General features: G+C 44.0%; 1 protein-coding gene across 1 annotated transcript in view; it reads right to left on the minus strand.

The window, feature by feature from the left end:
• The window catches only part of LOC137358519 (tachykinin-3-like), a 36,821-nt gene extending 12,950 nt beyond the window's left edge, over window positions 1–23,871 (minus strand). Inside the window, exons 1-4 of the mRNA XM_068024428.1 lie at window positions 23,810–23,871; window positions 15,330–15,464; window positions 10,041–10,143; window positions 8,897–8,926 (exon numbers count right to left, since the gene is read on the minus strand). Coding sequence (XP_067880529.1) covers window positions 8,897–8,926; window positions 10,041–10,143; window positions 15,330–15,428 — 232 coding nt within the window. The 5' untranslated portion in view covers window positions 15,429–15,464; window positions 23,810–23,871. The remainder of the gene's footprint in view (window positions 1–8,896; window positions 8,927–10,040; window positions 10,144–15,329; window positions 15,465–23,809) is intronic.
• Window positions 23,872–24,835: the final 964 nt, after the last annotated feature.

Consider the following 24,835-nt stretch of genomic DNA (forward strand, 5'->3'; position numbering starts at 1 on the left):
GCTTGGGCAAAGGCGTAAAATGGGCGGTAGCAGACTGCCCCCTCTCCCGTTATGCACCCAACCATTTTAAACCTATGCTCTCTAGTTTTACATCCAGGGGACGGTAGCATAGTGGTAATGTTACTGGACTAGTAATCCAGAGACCTGGTTAAATTCTGTTAATAGCTTTTTATTGTAGATTTATTTTCAGTAATGGTGACCACGAAACTAGCGAATTGTTGTTAAAAATCAATCTGGTTCACTAATGTCCTTTAAGGAAGGAAACCTGCTGTCCTGACCCAGTCTGGCCTACATGTGACTCCAGACCCACAGCAACGTGGTTAACTCTTAACTACCCTCTGAAATGGCCTAGCAAGCCACTCAGATGTATCAAACCACTACCGAAGTCAAATTAAGAATAACACTGGACGGACCACCCGTCATCAAACTAGGCACCACCCAGTTGACGTTGCAAAGGTCACAGGACTGGTGCTAAAACTGGGCGAGCTATTGCATAGACTAGTCAAAGAACAGCCTGATAAGGGCATACTCACTGAATCATACCTTACAGCCAATGTCCCAGACTCCTCCATCACCATCCTGGAGTATGCCCTGTCCCACCGGCAAGACAGACCCACCAGAGGTGGCAGCACAGTGCAAGACAGTCAGGAGGGAGAGGCCTTGAGAGTCTTCAACACTGACTCTGGACTCCATGAAGTCTCATAGCATTAGGTCAAACATGGGCAAGGAGACATCCTGCTGATTATCATCTACTGCCCTCCCTCACCTGATGAATCAGTACTCCTCCATGTTGAGCACCATCTAGAAGAAGCACTGAGGGTGGCAAGAGCACAGAATGCACTCTGGGTGGAGGACTTCAATACCATCACCCAGAGTGGCTCGGTAGCACCACCGCTGGCCATCCTGGCAGGTGGTGAGAGAACCAACATGTGGGAAAAACTTACTTCACCTTATCCGCACCAATCCATCGGTTGCAAGTGCATCTGTCCACGACAGTATTGGTAAGAGTGACCACCACACAATCCTTGTGGAGACGAAGTCCCATCTTCACACTGAGGATACCCTCCATTGTGTTGTGTGGCACTACCACAGTGCTAAATGGGATAGACTGAGAACAGATCTCGTAGCTCAAAACTGGGCATTCATGAGGCACTGTGAGCCATCAACAGCAGCAGAATTGTATTCAACCACAATCTGTAACCTCATGGCCCTGCATATCCCTCACTCTACCATTACCATCAAGCCAGGGGATCCACCCTATAATAGGAGAGCATGCCGAGAGCAGCACCAGGCATACCTAAAAATGCGATGCCAACCTGGTGAAGCTACAACACAGGACAGCATGCGTTCTAAACAGCAGAAGCAGCATGCTATATACAGAGCTAAGTGATCCCACAACCAAAAGATCAGTTCAAAGCTCTGCAGTCCTGCCTCATCCAGTCATGAATGGTGGTGGACAATTAAACAACTAACAGAAGGAGGAGGCTCCATAAACATCCCCATCCTCGATGGTGGGGGAGCCCAGCACATCAGTGCAAAAGACAAGGCTGAAGCATTTGCAACAATCTTCAGCCAGAAGTGCCAATTGGAGGGACCACCTTAGCCTCCTCCTGAGGACCCCATCATCATAGATGCCAGTCTTCAGTCAATTTTATTCACTCCATGTCATATCAAGAAATGGCTGAATGCACTAGATACAGTAAAGGCTATGGGCTCTGACAACATCCTGGCTGTGGTGCTGAAGACTTGTGCTTCAGAATTGGCCACAACCATAGCTAAGCTGTTCCAGTATCATTACAAAACTGGCATCTACCCAATAATGTGGAAAATTTCCCAGGGAGGTGGTCACACTGCAGGTAAAGACTGCTCAGACAGAAAGGGAATGGGTGGCCGCCAGGCAGAGTAGAAGAACTAGACAGGTAGTGCAGGGTCCATCTCCCTTTCTAACAGATTTTCCGCTTTGAATACTGTTGGGGGAGATAGCTTCTCAGGGGAATGCAGCAAGAGCCAAGTCTGTGGCACCACGGGTGGCTCAGCTGCACAGGAAGGGAGGAAAAAGTGTGGGAGAGCTATAGCGATAGGGGATTCTATCGTAAGGGGTACAGATAGACGTTTGTGGCCGCAAACGTGACTCCAGGATGGTATGTTGCCTCCCTGGTGCTAGGGTCAAGGATGTCACGGAGCGGCTGCAGGACATTCTGAAGGGGGAGGGTAAACAGTCAGAGGTCGTAGTACACATTGGAACCAACAACATAGGTAGAAAGAGGGATGAGGTCCTGCAACAAGAATTTAGGGAGCTAGGTAGGAGATTAAAAAGCAGGACCTCAAAGGTTGTAATCTCTGGATTACTCCCAGTGCCACGTGCTAGTGAGTATAGGAATAGGAGGATAGAGCAGATGAATATGTGGCTGAGGAGATGGTACAGGAGGGAGGGCTTTAGTTTCCTGGATCACTGGGACTGTTTCTGGCAAAGGTGGGAACTGTACAAGTTGGATGGGACCAACATCCTTGCAGGGAGGTTTGCTAGTGCTATTGGTGGGGGGGCGGGTTTAAACTAATTTGGCAGGGGGATGGGATACAGAGTGGAGGTACAGAAGGGGGTGATGCACAGTGAAATATAGAAGAGAAACAGAGTCAGTCTGGAAGGCTGAGCAAATATAGACCTGTTAAGGCACAAGTGAAAAATGCAAGGCTGGATTGCATTTACTTTAATGCAAGGAGTCTTACTAATAAGGCAGATGAATTGAGGGTATTGATTAGCACATGGGATTATGATATTATTGCTATCACAAAGACATGGTTGAAGGAGGGACAGGACTGGCAGCTCAATATTCCAGGGTACAGAATCTTCAGGGGTGACAGGGGAGGGGATAAAAGAGGAGGTGGTATTGCACTGTTGATCAAGGAGTCAATTACTGCAGTAAGGAGGGATGATATCTTAGAAGGTTCCTCAAATGAGGCCATATGGGTAGAACTTAAAAACAAAAAGGAGGCAATCATTTGGCTGGGAGTGTACTACAGGCCTCCAAATAGTCAGGGAGAGATAGAGGAGCAGATATGTAGGCAAATCTCAGAGAGATGTAAAAATAATAGGGTAATAATAGTAGGGGATTTCAACTTACCTAATATCACCTGGGATAGTCTTAGTGCAAAAAGCTTAAAGGGGGCGGAATTCTTAAAATGCATACAGGAGAGCTTTTTGACCCAGTACGTAGAAAGTCCTACAAGAGAAGAAGCAGTGCTGGACCTAATCCTAGGGAATGAAGCTAGACAAGTGGTAGAAGTATCAGTGGGGGGGCATTTCAGGGATAGTGACCATAACTCTGTAAGATTTAAGGTAGTTATGGAAAAGGACAAAGACGGACCGGAAATAAAGGTACTGAATTGGGGGAAGGCCGATTTCAATATGATAAAACAGGATCTGGCCAAAGTGGACTGGGAGCAGCTACTTGTAGGAAAGTCTACATCAGACCAGTGGGAGTCATTCAAAGAGGAAATAGTGAGAGTTCAGAGCCAACATGTACCCATTAATGTGAAGGGTAGGACCAACAAGTCCAGGGAACCCTGGATGTCAAGGGAGATAGAGGATTGCATCAGAAAAAAAAAAAGAGGAGGCTTATGGCAGATTCAGAGTGCTGAAAACTGTGGAGGCCCGAGAGGAGTATAGAAAGTGTAGGGGAGTACTTAAAAAAGTAATTAGGAGAGCGAAGAGGGGACATGAAAAAACACATGCGGGCAAGATAAAGGAAAATCCTAAGGCATTTTATAAGTATATTAAGGGCAAGAGGACAACCAGGGAAAGAGTGGGGCCCATTAGGGACCAAAGTGGCAATCTGTGTGTGGAACCAGAGGATATAGGTGAGGTTTTAAATGATTACTTTTCATCTGTGTTCACTATGGAGAAGGACGATGAAGGTGTAGAGATCAGGGAGGGGGTTTGTGATATACTTGAACATATTAACATTGAAAGGAAGGAAGTATTAGCTGTTTTAGCAGGCTTAAAAGTGGATAAATCCCCAGGCCCAGATGAGATGTATCCCAGGTTGTTATGTGAGGCAAGGGAGGAGATAGCAGGGACTCTAACACAAATTTTCAAATCCTTTCTGGCCACAGGAGAGGTGCCAGAGGACTGGAGGACAGCGAATGTGGTACCATTATTCAAGAAGGGTAGCAGGGATAAACCAGGTAATTACAGGCCGGTGAGTCTAACATCAGTGGTTGGGAAAGTATTGGAAAAAATTCTGAGGGACAGGATTAATCTCCACTTGGAGAGGCAGGGATTAATCAGGGATAGTCAGCATGGCTTTGTCAGTGGGAGATTGTGTCTAACTAACTTGATTGAATTTTTCAAGGAGGTGACCAGATGTGTAGATGAGGGTAAAGCAGTTGATGTAGTCTACATGGACATCAGTAAGGCTTTTGATAAGGTCCCGCATGGGAGATTGGTTAAGAAGGTAAGAGGCCATGAGATCCAGGGTAATTTGACAAATTGGATCAAAAATTGGCTTAGTGGCAGGAGACAGAGGGTTGTTTCTGAAAGTAGAAGCCTGTGACCAGTGGTGTATCACAGGGATCGGCGCTGGGACCCTTGCTGTTTGTAGTGTACATTAATGATTTAGGTGTGACTATAGGAGGTATGATCAGTAAGTTCGCGGATGACACGGAAATTGGTGGGGTCGTAAATAGTGAGGAGGAAAGCCTTAGATTATTGGACAATATAGATGGGTTGGTAAGATGGGCAGAGCAGTGACAAATGGAATTTAATCCTGAGAAGTGTGAGGTAATGCATTTTGGGAGGACTAACAAGGCAAGGGAATATACATTGGATGGTAGGACCCTAGGAAGTACAGAAGGTCTGAGGGACCTTGGTGTACTTGTCCATAGATCACTGAAGGCAGCAGTACAGGTAGATAAGGTGGTTAGGAAGGCATATGGGATACTTGCGTTTATTAGTAGAGGCATATAATATAAGAGCAGGGAGGTTATGATTAAGCTGTATAAAACGCTAGTTCGGCCACAGCTGGAGTACTGTGTACAGTTCTGGGCACCACACTATAGGAAGGATGTGATTGGACTGGAGAGGGTGCAGAGGAGATTCATCAGGATGTTGCCTGGGCTGGAGCATTTCAGCTATGAAGAGAGACTGGATAGGCTAGGTTTGTTTTCCTTAGAGCAGAGAAGGCTGAAGGGGGACCTGATTGAGGTATACAAAATTATGAGGGGCATTGATAGGTTAGATAGGAAGAAAGTTTTTCCCTTAGCGGAGGGGTCAATAACCAGGGGGCATAGATTTAAGGTAAGGGGCAGGAGGTTTAGAGGGGATTTGAGGAAAAATCTTTTCACCCAGAGGGTGGTTGGAGTCTGGAACACACTGCCTGAAGGCATGGTAGAGACAGGAATCCTCACAACATTTAAGAAGTATTTAGATGTGCACTTGAAATGCCATAGCATACAAGGCTACGGTCCAAGTGCTGGAAAATGGGATTAGAATAGGTAGGTGCTTGATGGCCAGCACAGACACGATGGGCCGAAGGGCCTGTTTCTGCTGTGCTGTATGTCTCTATCAGGTATGTCCTGTCCACAAAAAGTAGGACAAATCCAATCCAGCCAATTACCACCCCATCAGTCTACTCTCAATCATAAGCAAAGTGATGGGAAGTGTCATTGACAGTGCTGTCAAGCGGCATTTACTCAGCAATAACCTGCTCACTGATGCTCGGTTTGTGTTCTGCCAGGGCCACTCAGCTCCAGACCTCATTACAGCCTTAGTTCAAGCATGGACAAAAGAGCTGAATTCCAGAGGTGAGGTGAGAGTGACTGCCCTTGATATTAAGACAGCATTTGACAGAGTGCTGCATCAAGGAGCCCAAGCAAAACTGGAGTCAATGGGAATCGGGGGGAAACTATTCACTGGCTGTAGTCATACCTAACACAAAGCAAGATGGTTGTGGTTGTTGGAGGCCAATCATCTCAGCCCCAGGAGTTCCTCAGGGTAGTGTCCTAGGCTCAACCATCTTCAGCTGCTTCATCAATGACCTTCCCTTCATCATAAGGTCAGAAGTGGGGATGATCGCTGATGATTGCACAATGTTTAGTTACATTCACAACGACTTTGAGACTGAAACAGCCCGTGCCCTTATGCAGCAAGACCTGGACAACATCCAGGCATGGGCTAAGTGGAAAGTAACATTTGCACCACACAAGTGCCAGGCAATGACCATCTCCCCCTGATGTTCAATGGCATTACCATCACTGAATCCCCCACCATCACCATCCTGAGGACCACCATTGACAAGAAATTTAACTGGACAGCCATATAAAAACTGTGGATACAACAGCAGGTCAGAGGCTGTGAATTCTGCAGTGTGTAACTCACCTCCTGAATCCTCAAAGCCTGTCCACCATTGACAAAGCACAAGATCCTTGAAGGTGGCAGGACCTATTGAGAGAGTAGTTAGCAAAGCATATGGGATCTTGGGCTTCATAAATAGAGGTATTGAGTACAAAAGCAGGGAAGTTATGCCGAACCTTTACAAAGTTCTGGTTAGGCCTCAACTGGAGTATTGCATCCAGTTCTGGTCACCACACTCCAGGAAGGATGTGAGGGTCCTTGAGACGGTGCAGAGGAGATTTACCAGAACGGTTCCAGGGATGAGAGATTTTAGCTACAAGGTTAGGCTGGACAAGTTGGGGTTGTTTTCCTTGGAGCAAAAGGAGATTGAGAGGAAATTTAATCGAGGTGTACAAGATTATGACAGATTTAGATAAAGAACAAAGAACAGTACAGCACAGGAACAGGCCATTCAGACCTCCAAGCCTGTGCCGATCTTGATGCCTGCCGAAACTAACACCTTCTGCACTTCCGGGGCCCATATCCCTCTATTCCCTTCCTATTCATGTATTTGTCAAGATGTCTCTTAAATGTCGCTATCGTACCTGCTTCCACCACCTCCCCTGGCAGCAAGTTCCAGGCACTCACCACCCTCTGTGTAAAAAAACTTGTCTCGCACATCCCCTCTAAACTTTGCCCCTCGCACCTTAAACCTATGTCCCCTAGTAACTGACTCTTCCACCCTGGGAAAAAGCTTCTGAATATCCACTCTGTCCATGCTGCTCATAACTTTGTCAACCTCTATCATGTCGCCCCTCCAACTCCGTCGTTCCAGTGAAAACAATCAGAGTTTTTTCAACCTCTCCTCATAGCTAATGCCCTCCAGACCAGGCAACATCCTAGTAAACCTCCTCTGTACCCTCTCCAAAGCCTCCACGTCCTTCTGGTAGTGTGGCGACCAGAATTGCACGCAATATTCTAAGTGTGGCCTAACTAAGGTTCTGTACAGCTGCAACATGACTTGCCAATTTTTATATTCTATGCCCCGACTGATGAAGGCAAGCATGCCGTATGCCTTCTTGACTACCTTATCCACCTGCTTTGCCACTTTCAGTGACCTGTGGACCTGTACGCCCAGATCTCTCTGCCTGTCAATACTCCTAAGGGTTCTGCCATTTACTGTATACCTCCCACCTGCATTAGACCTTCCAAAATGCATTACCTCACATTTGTCCGGATTAAACTCCATCTGTCATTTCTCCGCCCAAGTCTCCAACCGATCTATATCCTGCTGTATCCTCTGACAATCCTCATCATTATCTGCAACTCCACCAACATTTGTGTCGTCTGCAAACTTACTAATCAGACCAGCTACATTTTCCTCCAAATCATTTATATATACTATAAACAGCAAAGGTCCCAGCACTGATCCCTGCGGAACACCACTAGTCACATCCCTCCATTCAGAAAAACACCCATCCACTGATACCCTCTGTCTTCTATGACCGAGCCAGTTCTGTATCCATTTTGCCAGCTCACCTCTGATCCCGTGTGACTTCACCTTTTGTACCAGTCTGCCATGCGGGACCTTGTCAAAGGCTTTACTAAAGTCCATATAGACAACATCCACTGCCCTTCCTTCATCAATCATCTTCGTCACTTCCTCAAAAAACTCAATCAAATTAGTAAGACACGATCTCCCCTTCACAAAACCATGCTGTCTCTCGCTAATAAGTTCGTTTGTTTCCAAATGGGAGTAAATCCTGTCCCAAATAATCCTCTCTAATAGTTTCCCTACCACTGATGTAAGGCTCACAGGCCTATAATTTCCTGGATTATCCTTGCCACCCTTCTTCAACAAAGGAGCAACATTGGCTATTCTCCAGTCCTCTGGGACCTCACCTGTAGCCAATGAGGATGCAAAGATTTCTGTCAAAGCCCCAGCAATTTCTTCCCTTGCCTCCCTCAGTATTCTAGGGTAGATCCCATCAGGCCCTGGGGACTTATCTACCTTAATGCTTTGCAAGACACCCAACAATAAAGGTAGACAATGAAAAGCTGTTCCCATTAGCTGATGGTACAAGGACTAGAGGACACAGATTTAAGGTTTTGGGCAAGAGATACAGGGGTGATGTGAGGAAGAAAGTTTTTTACGCAGTGAGGGGTAATGACCTGGAACTCGCTGCCTATGAGGTTGGTGAAAGTGGAGACGATTAATGATTTCAAAAGGAAATTGGATGGGCACTTGAGGGAAATAAACTTTGTAGGGCTTTGTGGATAGAGCGGGGGAATGGGACTGACTGGATTTCTCTCACTGAGAGCTGGCATGGGCCGAATGGCCTCCTCTTGTACCATTATGACTCTATGGCTATGACTCTGAGCAGCCTCATCTTTCCTGCATTCTTCCTCACCTGGCTGCCAAATTTGCAAAGCCAGGCCAAATTGTATAAATGAAGCTGGCTCTCGCAAATGATTAGTGGGAGCGGGCTTTCTGCACACTAAACAGGCAGACATGGGCTAATAAAACAGTTTGCCTAATCGGAAAATCTGTTTAGGAACACTTACGTTTCTGAGCCACAGGCATTTCCTTTGTATCTGCAAAAAAAATAAAAATAACGCTCGGTTTGTGCAAATTCACCACATTTCTGTCAGCATTTACAACCATCAGACGCTCTTTTGTGCAACCAGTAACTTCTTCACTTCATTTTCTCATTAATTTGCTTCCTTCTCTGAAAGGCCTTGTTTCCTTCAAGGTGAATTGTTCCACATGGGTCACTTAGCTTCATTACCTCACCGCTGAATACTTATTCTTCATTTATGAACATTGACAGTGAGCTTTGGTAGGCTATTCCACTGTGTGGGGCATCACGGCGGAATCTGCTGCTCAACACAGGTGTATTAGTAGCAGGCGTCACTGGAAAGCAGCCAGGAGTGGGAATCTTGGTCTTGCTCAGCCACTCACTGCATAAATTTGCTACGTCACTCCTCCCAGGAGTCTGCTGTTCTCTGTACAGTGTTGTATACCCTGTGACATGTACCCACCCACCTTGTGTGCAATTAAAGGTGACAATAACCTGCTAGGATGCTATTGGAACACTAAACCTGTGCCCCTCTCATTGGCAGCTTCCTCCAATGCATTGTTGCCAAAACCAACATTGTCGGCACAACTGTATAATGCCAAAGAAATGCCAGATGCTGAAGGGGAGAAAAAAGGGACCTTACTGACAACCCAGACCACAAAATAATGCCACTTTTTTTTTTTCTTGAGTAGCACAACTATGACACTATTATTGTAGGTGTACAGTAGTGTTGTGGTCATGTTAGAAATCCAGAATCCTAGACTACTAATGCAGTAGAACATGAGTTCATATCCCACCAGGGAAGTTTCAGTTTACAAATATCCAGAAATAAAAAGCTGGTATCAGTAAAAAAAAAAATGACCGTGAAGCTATTGCAATTTTTTGTAAAAACCTAACTGCTTCATTGAGGGAAGGAAACCTTACGTCGTTACCCAGTCTGGCCATAGATGAGACTCCAGTCCCTCACCAATGTGATTGACCCTTAACTGCTCTCTGAATTGGCCTCGGGAGCTACTCAGTTCAGGGCAACTGGGATGGGCAACAAATGCCAACATTGTCCGTGATGCCCACACCCGCAGAGTGCATTTGAAACGTTCAATTCTAGATTTGCGAGTTGATTTGGTACTTGCCAGCCATTCTCCTTCCCATCAATCCCACAAATCCGTCATAGGAAAGACCGTCATAGAAACGCTTCAGAAAGAGGAGGGGAAGTTTCTCTGCATTCGGGTTTCCCTGCAACAGAAGACGGGAGATTCAGCACCTCTACCACAGAGTACATACCTGTCATCCATTGTTACCCAACTTTCATCCTTGTTCCTTTCATTTTGTTTATCCCTTATTTTCTCTATTTCTTTGAACACACATTTCCTTTGGAATTTCCTGCACATGCTTATGCCAACAACTCAAGCAAACCCAACTTCCTTGAGCTTTCTACTAGCCTCTCGAGGACGATAATATCAACTCTGGGATTCCAATGCAAATGTATGTTTTTAATACTTTCATGAAGTTCATTTTCTAAATATTGTGAAGAGCAGATATCCCAGATGTCCAATCAGAACAACTGCCAGAAACAGGAACTTTTTTTTTGTTCTTTCATGGGATGTGGGCATCGCTGGCAAGGCCAGCATTTGTTTCCCATCCCTAACTGCCCTCGACAACTGAGTGGCTTGCTCGGCCATTTCAGAGGGCAGTTAAGAGTCAACCACATTGCTGTGGGTCTGGAGTCACATGTAGACCAGACCAGGTAAGGATGGCAGATTTCCTTCCCTAAAAGGACATTAGTGAACCAGATGGGTTTTTATGACAATTGATGATAATTTCATGGCACTATTACTGATTTTTCATTTTTAACCCCTCCCCCATCTCCCACCCAATATGGGTGGAGGGCTGGTTAACATCGAGGCTTACATCTCTCATAAGTAGTATTTCTTATTTTTATCTTTTTTTTCCCATCCAATTCCATGTTCCACCCTGGATTTCCATGGTTTTTATTTTATTTGAAGTCTCTCATTGACAAAAGTTTTCTAGAAATTCAAATTAACTATGCCTTAGCCAAATCCATAATCAACTCTGTTTTTAACACCCTTATATTCGTCAAGGAGGGTTGTTAACAGGACTTTGCGCTCCTCAATCCCTACTGGTTGTACTTCATTGCTGTACAGGCCTTCCCGCAGACTATTCCCTCGGCTGATTTCCATTAATTTACCCAATAATGATGCTAACCTAATGGGTCTGTAGCTGGTTGGATCAAGCTGATCTCTTTTTCACATGAAGATACTATGTTTTCCGCCACCAATCATGTAGAGCCTCTCTGGTACCCAATGTCCATAGCAAGTGCCCTGTAAATTTCCCAATAGCCTCCTTCACCTACACCGAATAAAAGCAGATTATCTGGTCATTATCACATTGCTGGTTGTTGGTGTGCAAAAATTGGCTCCCAGGTTCCCTACATTACAGCAGTGACAACGCTTCACGTTTATTTCATTGGGAAAGGCGCTATAAAAATGCGAGTCTTTCTTTCTAACATCCCGGGACATACTATCTGGTCAAATGCATGTGTTAATCCTTAACTCTTTACGCTGTCAAGTCCCTCCTCCTCCCTGATTTTGTAATCCTCGGAGATATCCACTGTACTATAATAACTGGATAAGGAGGCAGTATTTTCCTTCCAAATGAATATTTCTAGAAATTAAGTAATTCTACTGTTGTCCTTTACTCTTCAGCAACCACACTTTTATCTCTGAGATCTACCTTCCTCCCTGCCTCACCTTTTCACTGTTATAATGAAATGATCTTCAGTGTTATTCGAGCTTATCTTATCCATGAGACCCACTTCCTGTTCCCTCGACCCTATTCCCAATAAACTGCTGACCACCCAACTTCCCCTCCTGCTCCCCATGTTAGCCAATATTGTTAATGGTTCTCTCTCCAGGTGTTGTCCCTCTCTCCTTTAAATCTGCCTTCGTCACCTCTCTCCTCAAAAACACAATTCTTGATCCTAGCGTCCTTACAAACTACCAACCCATCACCAACCTCCCAATCTTCTCTGAATTCCTTCAACGTGTTGTCACCTCCCAAATCCGTGCCCATCTATCCCAGAACTCCCTGTTTGAATCTCTCCAATCAGGTTTCTGCCCCTGCCACAGTACCGAAACAGCTCTTATCAAAGTCACAAATAAAATCCTATGTGACTTGTGACCAAGGTAAACTTTCCCTCCTCATCCCTCTCGACCGGTCTGCAGCCTTTGACACGGTTGACCACACCATCCTCCTCCAACGCCTCTCCACTGTTGTCCAGCTGAGTGCAACTACGCCCGCCTGGTTCCATTCTTATCTATCTAATCGTAGCCAGGGTATCACTTGCACTGTTACCTCTGTTGTCCCCCAAGGATCTATCCTTGGTCCCCTCCTATTTCTTATCTACATGCTGCCCCTCGGCGACATCATCTGAAAGCACAGTGTTAGTTTTTACATGTACGCTGATGACACCCAGCTCTACTTCACCACCACCTCTCTCGACTCCTCCACTGTTGCTAAACTATCAGACTGCTTATCCAACATCCAGTACTGGATGAGCAGAGAAGTCGTCCAATTAAATATTGGAAAGACTGAAGCCATTGTCTTGGGCCCCCACTCCAAACTCCGTTCCCTAGCGATCGATTTCATCCCTCTCCCTGGTAACTGTCTGAGACTAAACCAGACTGTTCACAACCATGGTGTCACATTTGACCCCGAGATGAGCTTCCAACTACATAGCCAAGCCCTCACTAAGATTGCCTATTTCCACTTCAGCAACATCGCCCAACTTCGCCCCTGTCTCAGCTCATCTGCTGCTGAAACCCTCATTCATGCCTTTGTTACCTCTAGACTTGACTATTCCAATGCTCTCCTGGCTGGTCTCCCACATTCTACCCTCCGTAAACTTGAGGTCATCTAAAACTCTGCTGCCTGTGTCTTAACTCACACCAAGTCCCGTTCCCCTATCACGCCTGTGCTCGCTGACCTACATTGGCTCCCGGTTAAGCAACGCCTCAAGTTTGAAATTCTCATCCTTGTTTTCAAATCCCTCCATGGTCTTACCCCTCCCTATCTCCGTAATCTCAACCCTCTGGGATATCTGTGCTCGTCTAAGTTTGGCCTCTTGACCATCCCCGATTTTAATTGTTCCACCATTGGTGGCCATGTGTTCAGCTGCCTAGACCCTAAGCTCTGGAATTCTGTCCCTAAACCTCTCTGACTTTCTACCTCTCTTTCCTGTTTAAGATGCTCCTTAAAACCTACCTCTTTGACCAAGCTTTTGGCTATCTGGTCTAATATTGTCTTATGTGGCTTGGTGTCTAATTTTGCTTGATAATGCTCCTGTGAAACACTTTGGGATGTTTTATTACTTGAACAGCACTATATAAATATAAGTTGTTGTTGTGCTTGCCATCTGCTGTCTTTGAGTTTACTCTTCACCTTTCCTTTTTTGCCAAAGATTCTCCTATACCCCATGGAATAGCAAGGAGTCCAGTTCTACAGAGTACTGCTTCTACAGATGACTGAACTTGGGGAATTTGGTGAGTGAGGGAATTTTAAGGGTTTTAAATTTAGTTAAGTTTAGCATTTAGCTTAAATTTTAATGACAACTTTAGCATGAATGGGCAGCCAAGACCTACTGCCAGCTGATTGAGCTCGAGTTCAGGGTTTAAGCTTCAGGGGCAGCTGGAGTCACTGCGGAGCATCAGGAAGGATGAGAATTTTCTGGATCGTATGTTCCAGGAGGTGGCCACCCCACAGGTAGAAAGAGTTCAAGATAGTAGATGGGTGGAAGAGTAGGAAGAGGCAGGAAGTGCAGGAGTCTTCAGCGTGTGTGTCACTCTCAAACCGGTACTCAGTTTTGGAGACTGCTGGGAGTGATGACACCTTGAAGGAATGCAGTCCAGGCCATTAGCACCAATGGGCAAGGGACTGCACAGGAGGTAACAGCAAAGAATAGAAATGCAGTCGTTATAGGAGACTCTATAGTTGGGGGAACAGACAGGCATTTCTGTAACTGTCATTGTAAATCCAGCATGGTGTGTTGCCTCCCTGGTGCCAGAATAAAGGACATCATGGAGAGGGTGCAGAATATTCTGCAGCGGGAAGAGAATGAGCCAGAAGTTGTGGTACACGTTGGTACCAACGACATAGAGAGGGCAGGTATTGAGGACCTATAGTCAGACTTTCAGGAGCTAGGGAGGAAGTTAAAAAGTGGGACCTCGAGGATAGTAATCTCTGGATTACTCCCAGTGCCACACGCCAATGAGCGTAGAGATAGGAAGATAGTGAGCATCAACTCATGGCTTGAGGCATGGTGCAGGAGGGAGGGCTTCAGATTATTAGGGCCTACACTTTAGGAAGGATGTGAGGGTCGTTGAAAGGATGCAGAGGAGATTTAACAGAATGGTTCCAGGGATGAGGTAATTTAGCTACAAGGTTAGGTTAGGAACAAAGGAGATTGTGGGGAGTAAATAAAAGCAAAATACTGCAAATGCTGGAAATCTGAAATAAAACCAAAAAGAGCTGGAAATACTCAACAGGTCTGGCAGCATCTGTGAAGAGAGAAGCAAAGTTAACGTTTCAGGTCAGTGACCTTTCATTGAGGGGAGATTTGATAGAGATGTACAAGATTATGACAGGTTTAGACAGGGTAGACAAATGACTCTATGACCCCTCCTATTGGTCACTGCTCCCTTTTCCCTGTAACTTCTCTCTGTCCATTTTGAGGTCTGCCTGTTTAGCTTCTTAATATTTCTCTTGGCTATACAGTGCTCTTGCATATTTAATATTAGATTATTAAAATGCTCTGTTTTTTCTTGACTGTCAGGAATACATATCTCTTTATTTCTTTTACCCTCATTATATTGAAGCTTGCGTTTTTACAAATGATACATTGCTGTCTTGGTTGCTCCTGACACGGATTGTCAAACGCAACCATATTACGATCACCAATCCGCAGAGGCTCAATACTAATTTTAAATGTTTAGTAACAAGTTGTTTTTCCCCTTTGTGCAGTGGCCACCTGCATTCCATTGACTTTTAAATGTACCGCACAACAGCTTTTGATCCGTTCATGCTTTGTCAGTCTGATTTTACAAGAACAACGTGCATTTATATTGTGTCTTTAACAGAGTAAAATGCCCCAAGGTGCATTATCAAACAAAAATTGATACCAGTACACATAAGGAGATATTAGGATAGGTGGCCAAAAGCTGGTCAAAAAGTTAGATTGTTTAGTTAACTTTTAGATGATTTTCTGAGTGTCATGTTGCACAGCAAAATTAGAATGATCTCCAGAATGGCAGGGCAGACAAAATGATGCAAAAGAAAGAGTAAAGTTTATCGAAAAATTGTCAAGAGCTCTCGGGAGGATTGAGGGATGGGAAACGTGTCAGTACCTTGGTCAGAACTCCGTTGTTTGCCAACTGTCCATCATGATTTCCCTGACACATTTTCAGCAAGATGGAAAGTAAAGCCAAAGCAATGAAACTTTTCATTCTGGTCGGTATCTCTGTCGGGTAGCTTGAATGAAGCTGAACAAGAAGGGAAAAAGTAGAATCACAGAAATGTTACAGCACAGAAGGAGGCCATTCGGCCCATCGTGTCTGCACCCGCTCTCCGAATGAGCAATTCACCCAATGCCACTCCCCTGCCTTCTCCCCATAACCCTGCACATTCTTCCTTTTCAGATAACAGTCTAATTCCCTTTTGAATGCCTCAATTGAATCTGCCTCCACCGCACTCTCAGGCAGTGCATTCCTGATCCTAACCACTCGCTGCATGAGGAAGTTTTTCCTCATGTTGCTTTTGCCAATCACTTTAAATCTGTGCCTTCTCGTTCTCGATCCTTTCACGAGTGGGAACAATTTTTCCCTATCCACTCTGTCCAGACCCATCATGATTTTGAACACCTCTATCAAATCTCCTCTTAGCATTCTCTTCTCCAAGGAAAACAGTCCCAACTTCTCCAATCTATGTTCATAACTGAAATTCCTCATCCCTGGAACCATTCTCGTGAATCTTTTCTGTACTCTCTCCAATGCCCTCACGTCTTTCCTAAAGTGCGGTGCCCAGAATTGGATGCAGTACTCCAGCTGAGGCCAAACTAATGTCTTATACAAGTTCAACATAACTTCCTTGCTCTTGTACTCTATGCCTCTATTAATAAAGCCCAGGATACAGTATGCTTTATTAACTGCTCTCTCAACCTGTCCTGCCACCTTCAATGACTTATACACATATTGCACCCAGGTCCCTCTGCTCTTGCCTCTCTTTTAGAATTGCGCCCTTTATTCTATATTGTCTCTCCATGTTCTTCCTACCAAAATGAATCACTTCACATTTCTCCTCATTGAACTTCATCTGCCACCTGTCCACCCATTCCACCAACTTGTCGCTCTCCTTTTGAAGTTCTACACTATCCTCCTCACAGTACACAATGCTTCCAAGTTTCGTATCATCAGCAAACTCCATTACAAACCTTCCTCCATCCTGAAAAACATCCATTAACCACTACTTTCACTTTCCTGTCACTCAGCCAATTTCATGTCCATGTTGCTACCGTCCCTTTTATTCCATGAGCTACAAGTTTCCTCAAGTCTGTTGTGTGGCACTGTATCAAATGCCTTTTGGAAGCAAATAGAAGCAATCACTGTGAATATTCACTGAACTGGAAGGGGCTGGATCAAGGAAAACATTATATTATTTCATAAATATCTGCAATTTTACATTCTGAACAATAATTCATAAAATTTCAATTTAGTGCAATTTTTTTCATACAATGTACATGCTCACCATTAGACAAAAAGAGGGGAGTGCTTTTGATCTATACTTCCTCCCCCAAATGTTTCAAAATTCCTCAACTTGGTCAGAAGTATTCCAGTTTCTGGGTCTGTCTTCACTCCAAGGAGCTGCTTTGGTGATGCCAAGTGACACCATCATGGACACTCCTATGTATCAACGTCCAGGTTACATACTCAGTCGGTACCAAATGTTCTCAGCTTGTGATATTTCCCTCTTGACAGCATGTCTCTGAACTATTGTATTTTACTCAGGATGGTCCCAGCATTAGGCAGCGCTGTTAGAATCCCAAGCTGTCAATGTCGGCTGATTTGCTGATTCTATCAGAATTGTGACCCAGCCCTCAAGCACCAATCCAAATCCCAACCTTGTAACACACTGCAGGTTGAGAGGCAAAGCAACCAGCCCTGGTCCCCAACCCACAGGCTTCCCTACAGAGCTGGAGATAGAAGCAGCTACTTCGTAGGAGGAGATCTCTTCAAGCAAGGGGATGGGGTACTGAGGTCAAGACTGCTGATTCCTCAATTGGATGCTCGCAGTGTGGAGCAGCACTCAGGAAATCATCAGCCCACAGCCTAGGATCTTTCATCCAGTGTGAAATCCCCTTTAGCACAACCGTGTTTTCGCTGGAGTTGTTTCGCCCTTTGGTAACAGAAGAAAAACACACCTCAGCAATTACACATTATCTTTCTTGTGTGATACTCCTACAACTGCTTCCAGCTGAACTATGTTCGTATAAGCAAGGGGGTGAAAGGTTATCGGGGGTAGGCGGGAATGTAGAGTTGAGGTTACTATCAGATCAGCCATGATCTTGTTGAATGGCGGAGCAGGCTCGAGGGGCTGAGTGGCCTACTCCTGCTCCGAATTCGTATGTTCGTATAACCTGTTTCTTCTCCTCGTGATAGAGTTGTATCCACCAGTACCTGATCTTAGTGTCATGTAGCTGAGAATGCTCTGTTAAGGCACAATACGGTTCAAGTGGACATTGTACAAACGTTTCACATGCCCAACATTACTAAAATCCTATTAAGGAGAAAACAACTGCCTAAAATAGAGAAACTTCAAATCTTTCTCACCCCCCTCCATACTGTTGCACTTTACTGAAATCATAATGACCACTAAACATCTCCTATCAGACAACTTTTACACTGTAATAAGAGCAAAATACTGCGGATGCTGGAGCTCTGAAATGAGAACAGAAAGTGTTGGAAATACTCAGCTGGTCTGGCAGCATCTGTGTAGACAGAAACAGAGTTAACGTTTCAAGTCTGTGACCTTTCATCAGAACTGGGAAAAGTTAGAAATGTAACAGTCTTTGAGCATGTGAAAGGAGGGGGGGGGGGAAGAAGAGCAAGAAGGAAGGACTGTGATAGGATGGAGGGGAAAGAGATTAAATTACAGATGTCACGGAACAGAATGCAAATTGAGTGCTAAATAGTTGTAGCAAAAGACAAAAAGCATGAGTCCAGAGAGAGTGCTAATGGCAGAATAATAAACAGGTCTGTACGAAAGCAAAAACATGAAAAATAAGGTTAAGACTAGCACATGGTTAAAAAATAAATAATTTATCTATGGAATTCCTTGCCCAGTGAAGTAGTTGACGCTTCTTCAGTAAACGTCTTTAAAGCTAAGGTAGATATCTTTTTGAACAATAAAGGAATTAAGGGATATGGTGGGAGCGCGGGTAAGTGGATCTGAGTCCACGAAAAGATCAGCCATGATCTTATTGAATGGCGGAGCAGGCTCGAGGGGCCGGACGGCCTACTCCTGCTCCTAGTTCTTATGATCTTATGATCTAAAAGAATATATATATATAAAAATAAAATTAATAAAAAAACAAAAAATAATGGGGCTCAACCTCCTGTAAGGACTCCATTCCATTCTACCAGTTTTTCCGTCTCTGACGCACCTGTTCTGATGATGCTACCTTCCACGACAGCACTTCTGATATGTCTTCCTTTTACCTCAACCAAGGATTCCCCCACATTGTGGTTGCCTGGGCCCTCAACCATGCCTGACCCATTTCCCGCACTTCTACCCTTATCCCTTCCTCTCCCTCCCAGAACCGTGACAGGGTTCCCCTTGTCCTCACTTTCCACCCCACCAGCCTCCACATCCAAAGGATCATCCTCCGCCATTTCCGCCACCTCCAGCGTGATGCCACCACCAAACACATCTTCCCCTCCCCTCCCCGGTCAACATTCTGAAGGGATCGTTCCCTCCACGACACCCTGGTCCACTCCTCCATTACTCCTGACACCTCATCTCCTTCCCACGGCACCTTCCCATGCAATCGCAGGAGGTGTAATACCTTCCCATTTACCTCCTCTCTCCTCACTATCCAAAGCCCCAAACACTCCTTTCAGGTGAAGCAGCGATTTACTTGTACTTCTTTCAATTTATTATACTGTATTAGCCGCTCACAATGCAATCTCCTCGACATTGGGGAGACCAAATGCATATTGGGTGGCTGCTTTGCAGAACACCTCCGCTCAGACTGAAAGCGTGACCCCAAGCTTCCAATTGCTGGCTATTTTAATTCTCCATCTTGTTCCCATGCCCATGTTTCTGTCCTGGGATTGCTGCAGTGTTCCAGTGAACATCAACGCAAGCTTGAGAAACAGCACCTCATTTTCCGATTAGGCACTCTACAGCCTTCTGGACTCAATAATTCCTTGTTCTTCTTCCCCTCCCCCCCACCCCGCCACCTTTCACTTGCTCAAAGACTGTTACATTTCTAACCTTTCCCAGTTCTGATGAAGCGTCGCAGACCCGAAACGTTAACTCTGTTTCTCTCTCCCCAGATGCTGCCAGACCTGCTGAGTATTTCTGGCACTTTCTGTTCTCAATTTTAACACTGTATTTAGATGTGGAGAGTACTTTATATTGAAAACACTCACTCCACCCTTCTCCTTGAAGTGTCTCCAAGGAGTGTACATGGTCCACATGTTCCACTATTTAATTACAATCAAGTCTCCACTTACTATTTGAAGACATTCCCCACCCTAGGAAACAGAAGCACATTATTGCTGAGCTGCCCTGGGCCATGATGTTTGTGGACTCTCTCTCAAAGGAGTTTTGATTTAGTAGGATGTTATAGTTAACACACGAGGTTCTGGTATCCCTTCCTCTGTTGGGAGAAAGTAGAGATGGGCTGAAGGGCCTGTTTCTGTGCTGTATAACTATGACGGGGGTGGGGAAAGAGGGAGGTTGTTAATCAGTCGACTGATAAAGACCTAGGAGGCTCAGTTCATTGTGTTTGAGAGCACAATGGTTAGATTCGGAGAGCTCAGGGAGGGAAGAGAATGGAAACCAAAAATTAATGCTCTCTTTTTCTCTCTCACTATCCTGTTGTGGTAAAGAAAAAGCAGAGAAGAGTGCATCCCTGTTAATTCTGCTTAAAATTGAATCGGTGGGCAGGAGCATTTGTTTTCTACAAAGGAAAAGATCTCTTACAGCAGAGGGTTAAATTGAGACAAGAGAAAAGTAACAATGCTAGAAATCTGAAAAGAACTGTGAATGCTGGAAGTCCACAGCAGGTCTGTGCGTATCTGAAAGAAAAAAAAGACAGGTTAATGGTTTGGGCGGGTCAGGATGCTTCGCGTCTTTCAGTTAATTCAAGGTGTTCTAACAGTGCTTTTTCTGACAATTTGACTTTCATCATCTAACATATAATTTCCAAAGTAGTTTGAGGCAAATAGTAGAGATGCATTTAAAGGGAAGCTAGATAAGCATATATGAGGCAGAAGGGAAATAGAGGGTTATGCAGAGAGAGTTAGATTGGGAAGAATTAGAGGAGCAAGTTTGATTGAGCATGAACACCAGCATGAGCTGGTCGGGCTGAATGGTCTGGTTCTGTGCTGTAAATTCTAAGTAATTCCATGTAACCCCTCACCACCCAGGGAAAGTGAAAACTCCCTTGGCCAGTTTTTTTTTTTAAATAGGTTTTTGGGTCACATGATACCAAAATAAAGACCAATATTACAGCATTACAGCTACATAGACATCAGGAATAATTAGCTTACTATAATCAGAATCCTAAACTGCTACTTTTTGAATTTTTGCTTGTCATCCTCTCTCTTCCACAATCTCTCTCCTATTTGCATTGTTTAATGTCACTTTTCTCCCCTGGCAAATCTCCTTAATCTCTCTATGCTAACCCTTTCACTCTGTAAATAACTTAAACATATTTCCCTTACCTGTTTCGTCTTCCTGGCCCCGTTCATTTTAGAGGTGAGAACAAATTTTGAGAAGAATTGCTCTTTGGTTGGCTAACAAGTGTCTCCAAAGGTTACACTTTAAGCCTATTAGATGCTAAGAGTGCCTGGGTCAATCCAGTAGACGAGCCATCTCAATGGGTTCTGAACCATACTCCAACGAGACCATTCAACTGTGGCTTCATAAGGGTTAAAGTTGTATATTGTCCCATTTAAAAGATAATTCTTTGAAATTCGCTGAATTTGTCTTGTTTTCCTTTAACATTGTTTCTCAGTTAAAAGAAGGAATGAATTTGCATTTAAATAGCGCCTCATCACATCCTCAGGATACTTCAAAGTGCTCACAGCCAAAAGATTAACTACCTGAAGTGCAGTTGCAAGCAAACACAGCAGTCAATTTGCGCGCAGCATGGTCCACAAGCAGCAAATGAATGAATGACCAGTGAATCTGCTTTGACATGTGTTGTTTAGGGGAGGAATGTTGACAAGGACACAGGAGGCACATTCTGCTCTTCTTCAAATGGTGCATGAAGTCTTTTGTTTCTACCCACGCAAGGAAACAGGGCTTCAGTTTAATATCTCTGAAAGGTAGCACTCCCTCAGTCGTGCACTCAAATATCAGCCTAGACTGTGCGCTCAAATCTACAGTGAAATAATTACTCACATTTATATGACACCTTTCATGACATCCCAAAGCACTTTACAGGCAATTAAGCACTTTTGAAGTGTAGTCACTGTTGTGATGTAGGAAACACAGCAGCAGATTTGTGCACAGCAAGATCCCACAAACAGATCAACTGTTTGGTGATGTTGATTGAGGGATAAATATTGGCCAGGACACCGGGGAGAACTCCCCTGCTCTTCTTTGAAACAGTGCCCTGGGAACTTTTACATCCACCTGAGGGGACAGATGGGACCTCGGTTTAACATCTGACCTGAAAGACAACACCTCTGACAGTGCAGCATTCTCTCAGTACTGCACTGGAGTGTCAGCCGAGGTTATGTACTCAAATCTCCAGAGCGGGGGTTTAAACCCACAACCATCTGATTCAGCAGCAGGACTCTGACCAAGTGAGCCAGAGCTGATACATGACAAGCTAAACTCCAGCTCTGTTGTATATTAATTCTAACTGAACAGCACAAAATAAGTCACGCACAGTACCTGTAAGGATAACACACAATCATCTTCCTTTTTATTTATCCTGCTTTTCTGAATTATCTAAAAATTTCAAAATTGTGAGTAGCAAATGACCAGACGTAACTATCAATATTACAATACATTGCACTTAATGGACCCTTGTTAGTACTAAGGTTTTGTTTTAGAAAGGACCTTTGCTCGGGCACCAAGTCAGTCTGCATGCATCCCATGCAGTGTGATTAATAGGAGCAACTGGATAAAGAGAACACATCACTCATTAGGGAGTATAGGTTAAATCTTGATTTTGTGTGAGTCAGCAGCCAATCTACATCTCTCCTGATGTTTACTTTCACTGAAGCCAATGGAATCACTTGTTTTACATTATTGCACAGAATCAAAATCTACCCTTATGTTTCTATTGTACATGGTTCTTCCAATATTAGGGTTAAAATCATTTTGTTGTGCCACAAACACTTCTGCGACACTAAAGAATATTTGTTAAATTAACAAGAATGAAGCACAACATATGAGAATTACAGGAACCATTAATGGAGGTAAAAAACTACCGTCTTCAATCACTAACAGCAAAGTACCATGCGCTGAAAAGAACATTCCAGCTCCCAGCATTTTCCCCCCGCACATACACTGCTGTCTTCACCTGATCAGGAAATAGAGAGGACTCGATTACAGATATCACAATTGATAATTTAAAAAATGGCCAGCCTTTTGAGAGTGGAAATTTTAAAAAGCACTAGAAATCTGAAAGCAAAACAGAAAATGCTGGAAATCCCGAAAAATAACCTTTTTGGCAGGACACCTCACAAGAACTTGCAGCTGGTGACGTATTGCATGCAAAAGGTTAACTTTTCTTTTTCGGGTGCTGACTGACCTGTTTGGTATTTACAGTGTTGCTTATTTAATTCTTTCGAGATTCACAGCTCAGCTTGCAGAAAGCCAGAAGTCTCGGAACATAGTCAAGGAGATAAGCTTGTGCCCAAAATCTAAAAGAAGTCTCACAGAACATGACCATCAATTTTCTGCAGTTGCTAATCTTTCATGATTCCTCGGTTGTGTGCATATCACATTGTGGCAGACAGCATTAACAGAATGAATCAATGGTTGTTGCTTACTGTACAACTAGCACTATTGTTGTATATTAATGCCAGGATCTCCCCCGACACGTTAACCTGTCTTTTCTCTGCCGAGGACCTGCTGTCCATTTCCAGCATTTTCTGGGCTTCAGTTGCATATTAATATTTACATTGCTATTGAATATAGCATTAAACGAAGTGTCTCCAAGTTAGAACATTACCAGGAATCAGATTTGTAATAAAATACAAGATCACAGTAAATGTCAAAGAATTCGAAGGAAAAGATGGACAGTAAGTAGTGAGAGATAGCTGTCATTATACGATTAAAAAGAACAATTTATGCACATTTAAACAAATTTATTCTGTAAAATTTTTTAAAAGTCTTAAAAATCAAAAAGGTAATAATGATCTATGATAATTTAAAAATGCTTTAAAAAGAAAACTCAAAAATGTTCAATTGGAAATTTGAAATATAAATTTGCACAAATACCCACAACACAGAAAACAGCACAATTTTTAAAGCTTGTTTCTTTATATTTTTAATATATATTTGAAGAAAATTGGAATGAGCATGCAAAATATGTACATCCATTTTTAAAAAAAAACTTTACAACAATTATTGTTCAGCAAACCTCACAAACTGCTCAGTGAAAACTTCTTGTAGATTCACTGCTCCTAAGCCTGTCTTTGCCCGGCTCCAGTTTGGTTACATGCGGTATAGCACTTTCCTTCTCCTTTATATCACTCTGTCCTCACAGCTGGGTGTTGCTGATTTTCTGTCTGTCTTTTTAATCAGCTTATAGTGGCCCTTCTGTGTCTGAATGGAGAGTTGGGGACCAATCACAGGTTGCTGTGGGAATGGAAAGGACGCCCACACCAAATCTACCAATCAGGGACTAAGCAGTGGCTGCCAGGGAAAAGTTAAATGCTCCCTCTCTTTTGCCTCCATTGCTGCTTAAGAATTAATCTTAAAAATGCCAGGAGGTGTACAACAAAGAATTTTAAAATACTTCAGATCGCAGTTTATTTAATGAGCAGTCCTAGATAGAAAATGAGTACTTTTGTTCTCAAACAGTGCTGCTGTGTGAATGACGCTTGGCTGACAGGAAATTGGCATGCTGACGGCCAAAATAAATCCAGGAACTATCAATCTGATCCTTGATGAACAGCATGCTACTCAGGCACGTTTGAATATGTTGCAGTTTAGACACTGCTTTTCCACCCCGATTTACACGCCAGTTCGACTAATTCTTCCATTGTTTCAGCAAAGAGACTATCACTTGGGCGAAGTACTTTCAATGTAACAGGCTGCCCTTCCTAGGAAGACTTGGGATGGGATGGTTGCTTGTTACCTTAGGACAAGTGGAACGTTGGGCCCCAAGGACACACTCAAGCCTTGGAGCTAGAAGGCACACTCCTGCCCTTTATGACTCCACAAAAAACAAATTTAGGAAGCTTTGAGGCTTACTCTGAGTGGCCTCCAGTAATCCCTTTAAAGATCACTTGTTAAATTGCTCAAGACTTGAAAATTGCACGTTGTGAGCACGGACTATGGCAAACACATTTAGGAGTCCAGGTCGGGCAGGGGCCTCTGCACCACTTAATTGGTTGCACAAGTTTTGGTCCATTAAAATGGGCTCAACAATGTTAGATTTTGA

The sequence above is a fragment of the Heterodontus francisci genome, chromosome X (assembly GCF_036365525.1).
Source record: "Heterodontus francisci isolate sHetFra1 chromosome X, sHetFra1.hap1, whole genome shotgun sequence".
Lineage (NCBI taxonomy): Eukaryota > Metazoa > Chordata > Chondrichthyes > Heterodontiformes > Heterodontidae > Heterodontus > Heterodontus francisci.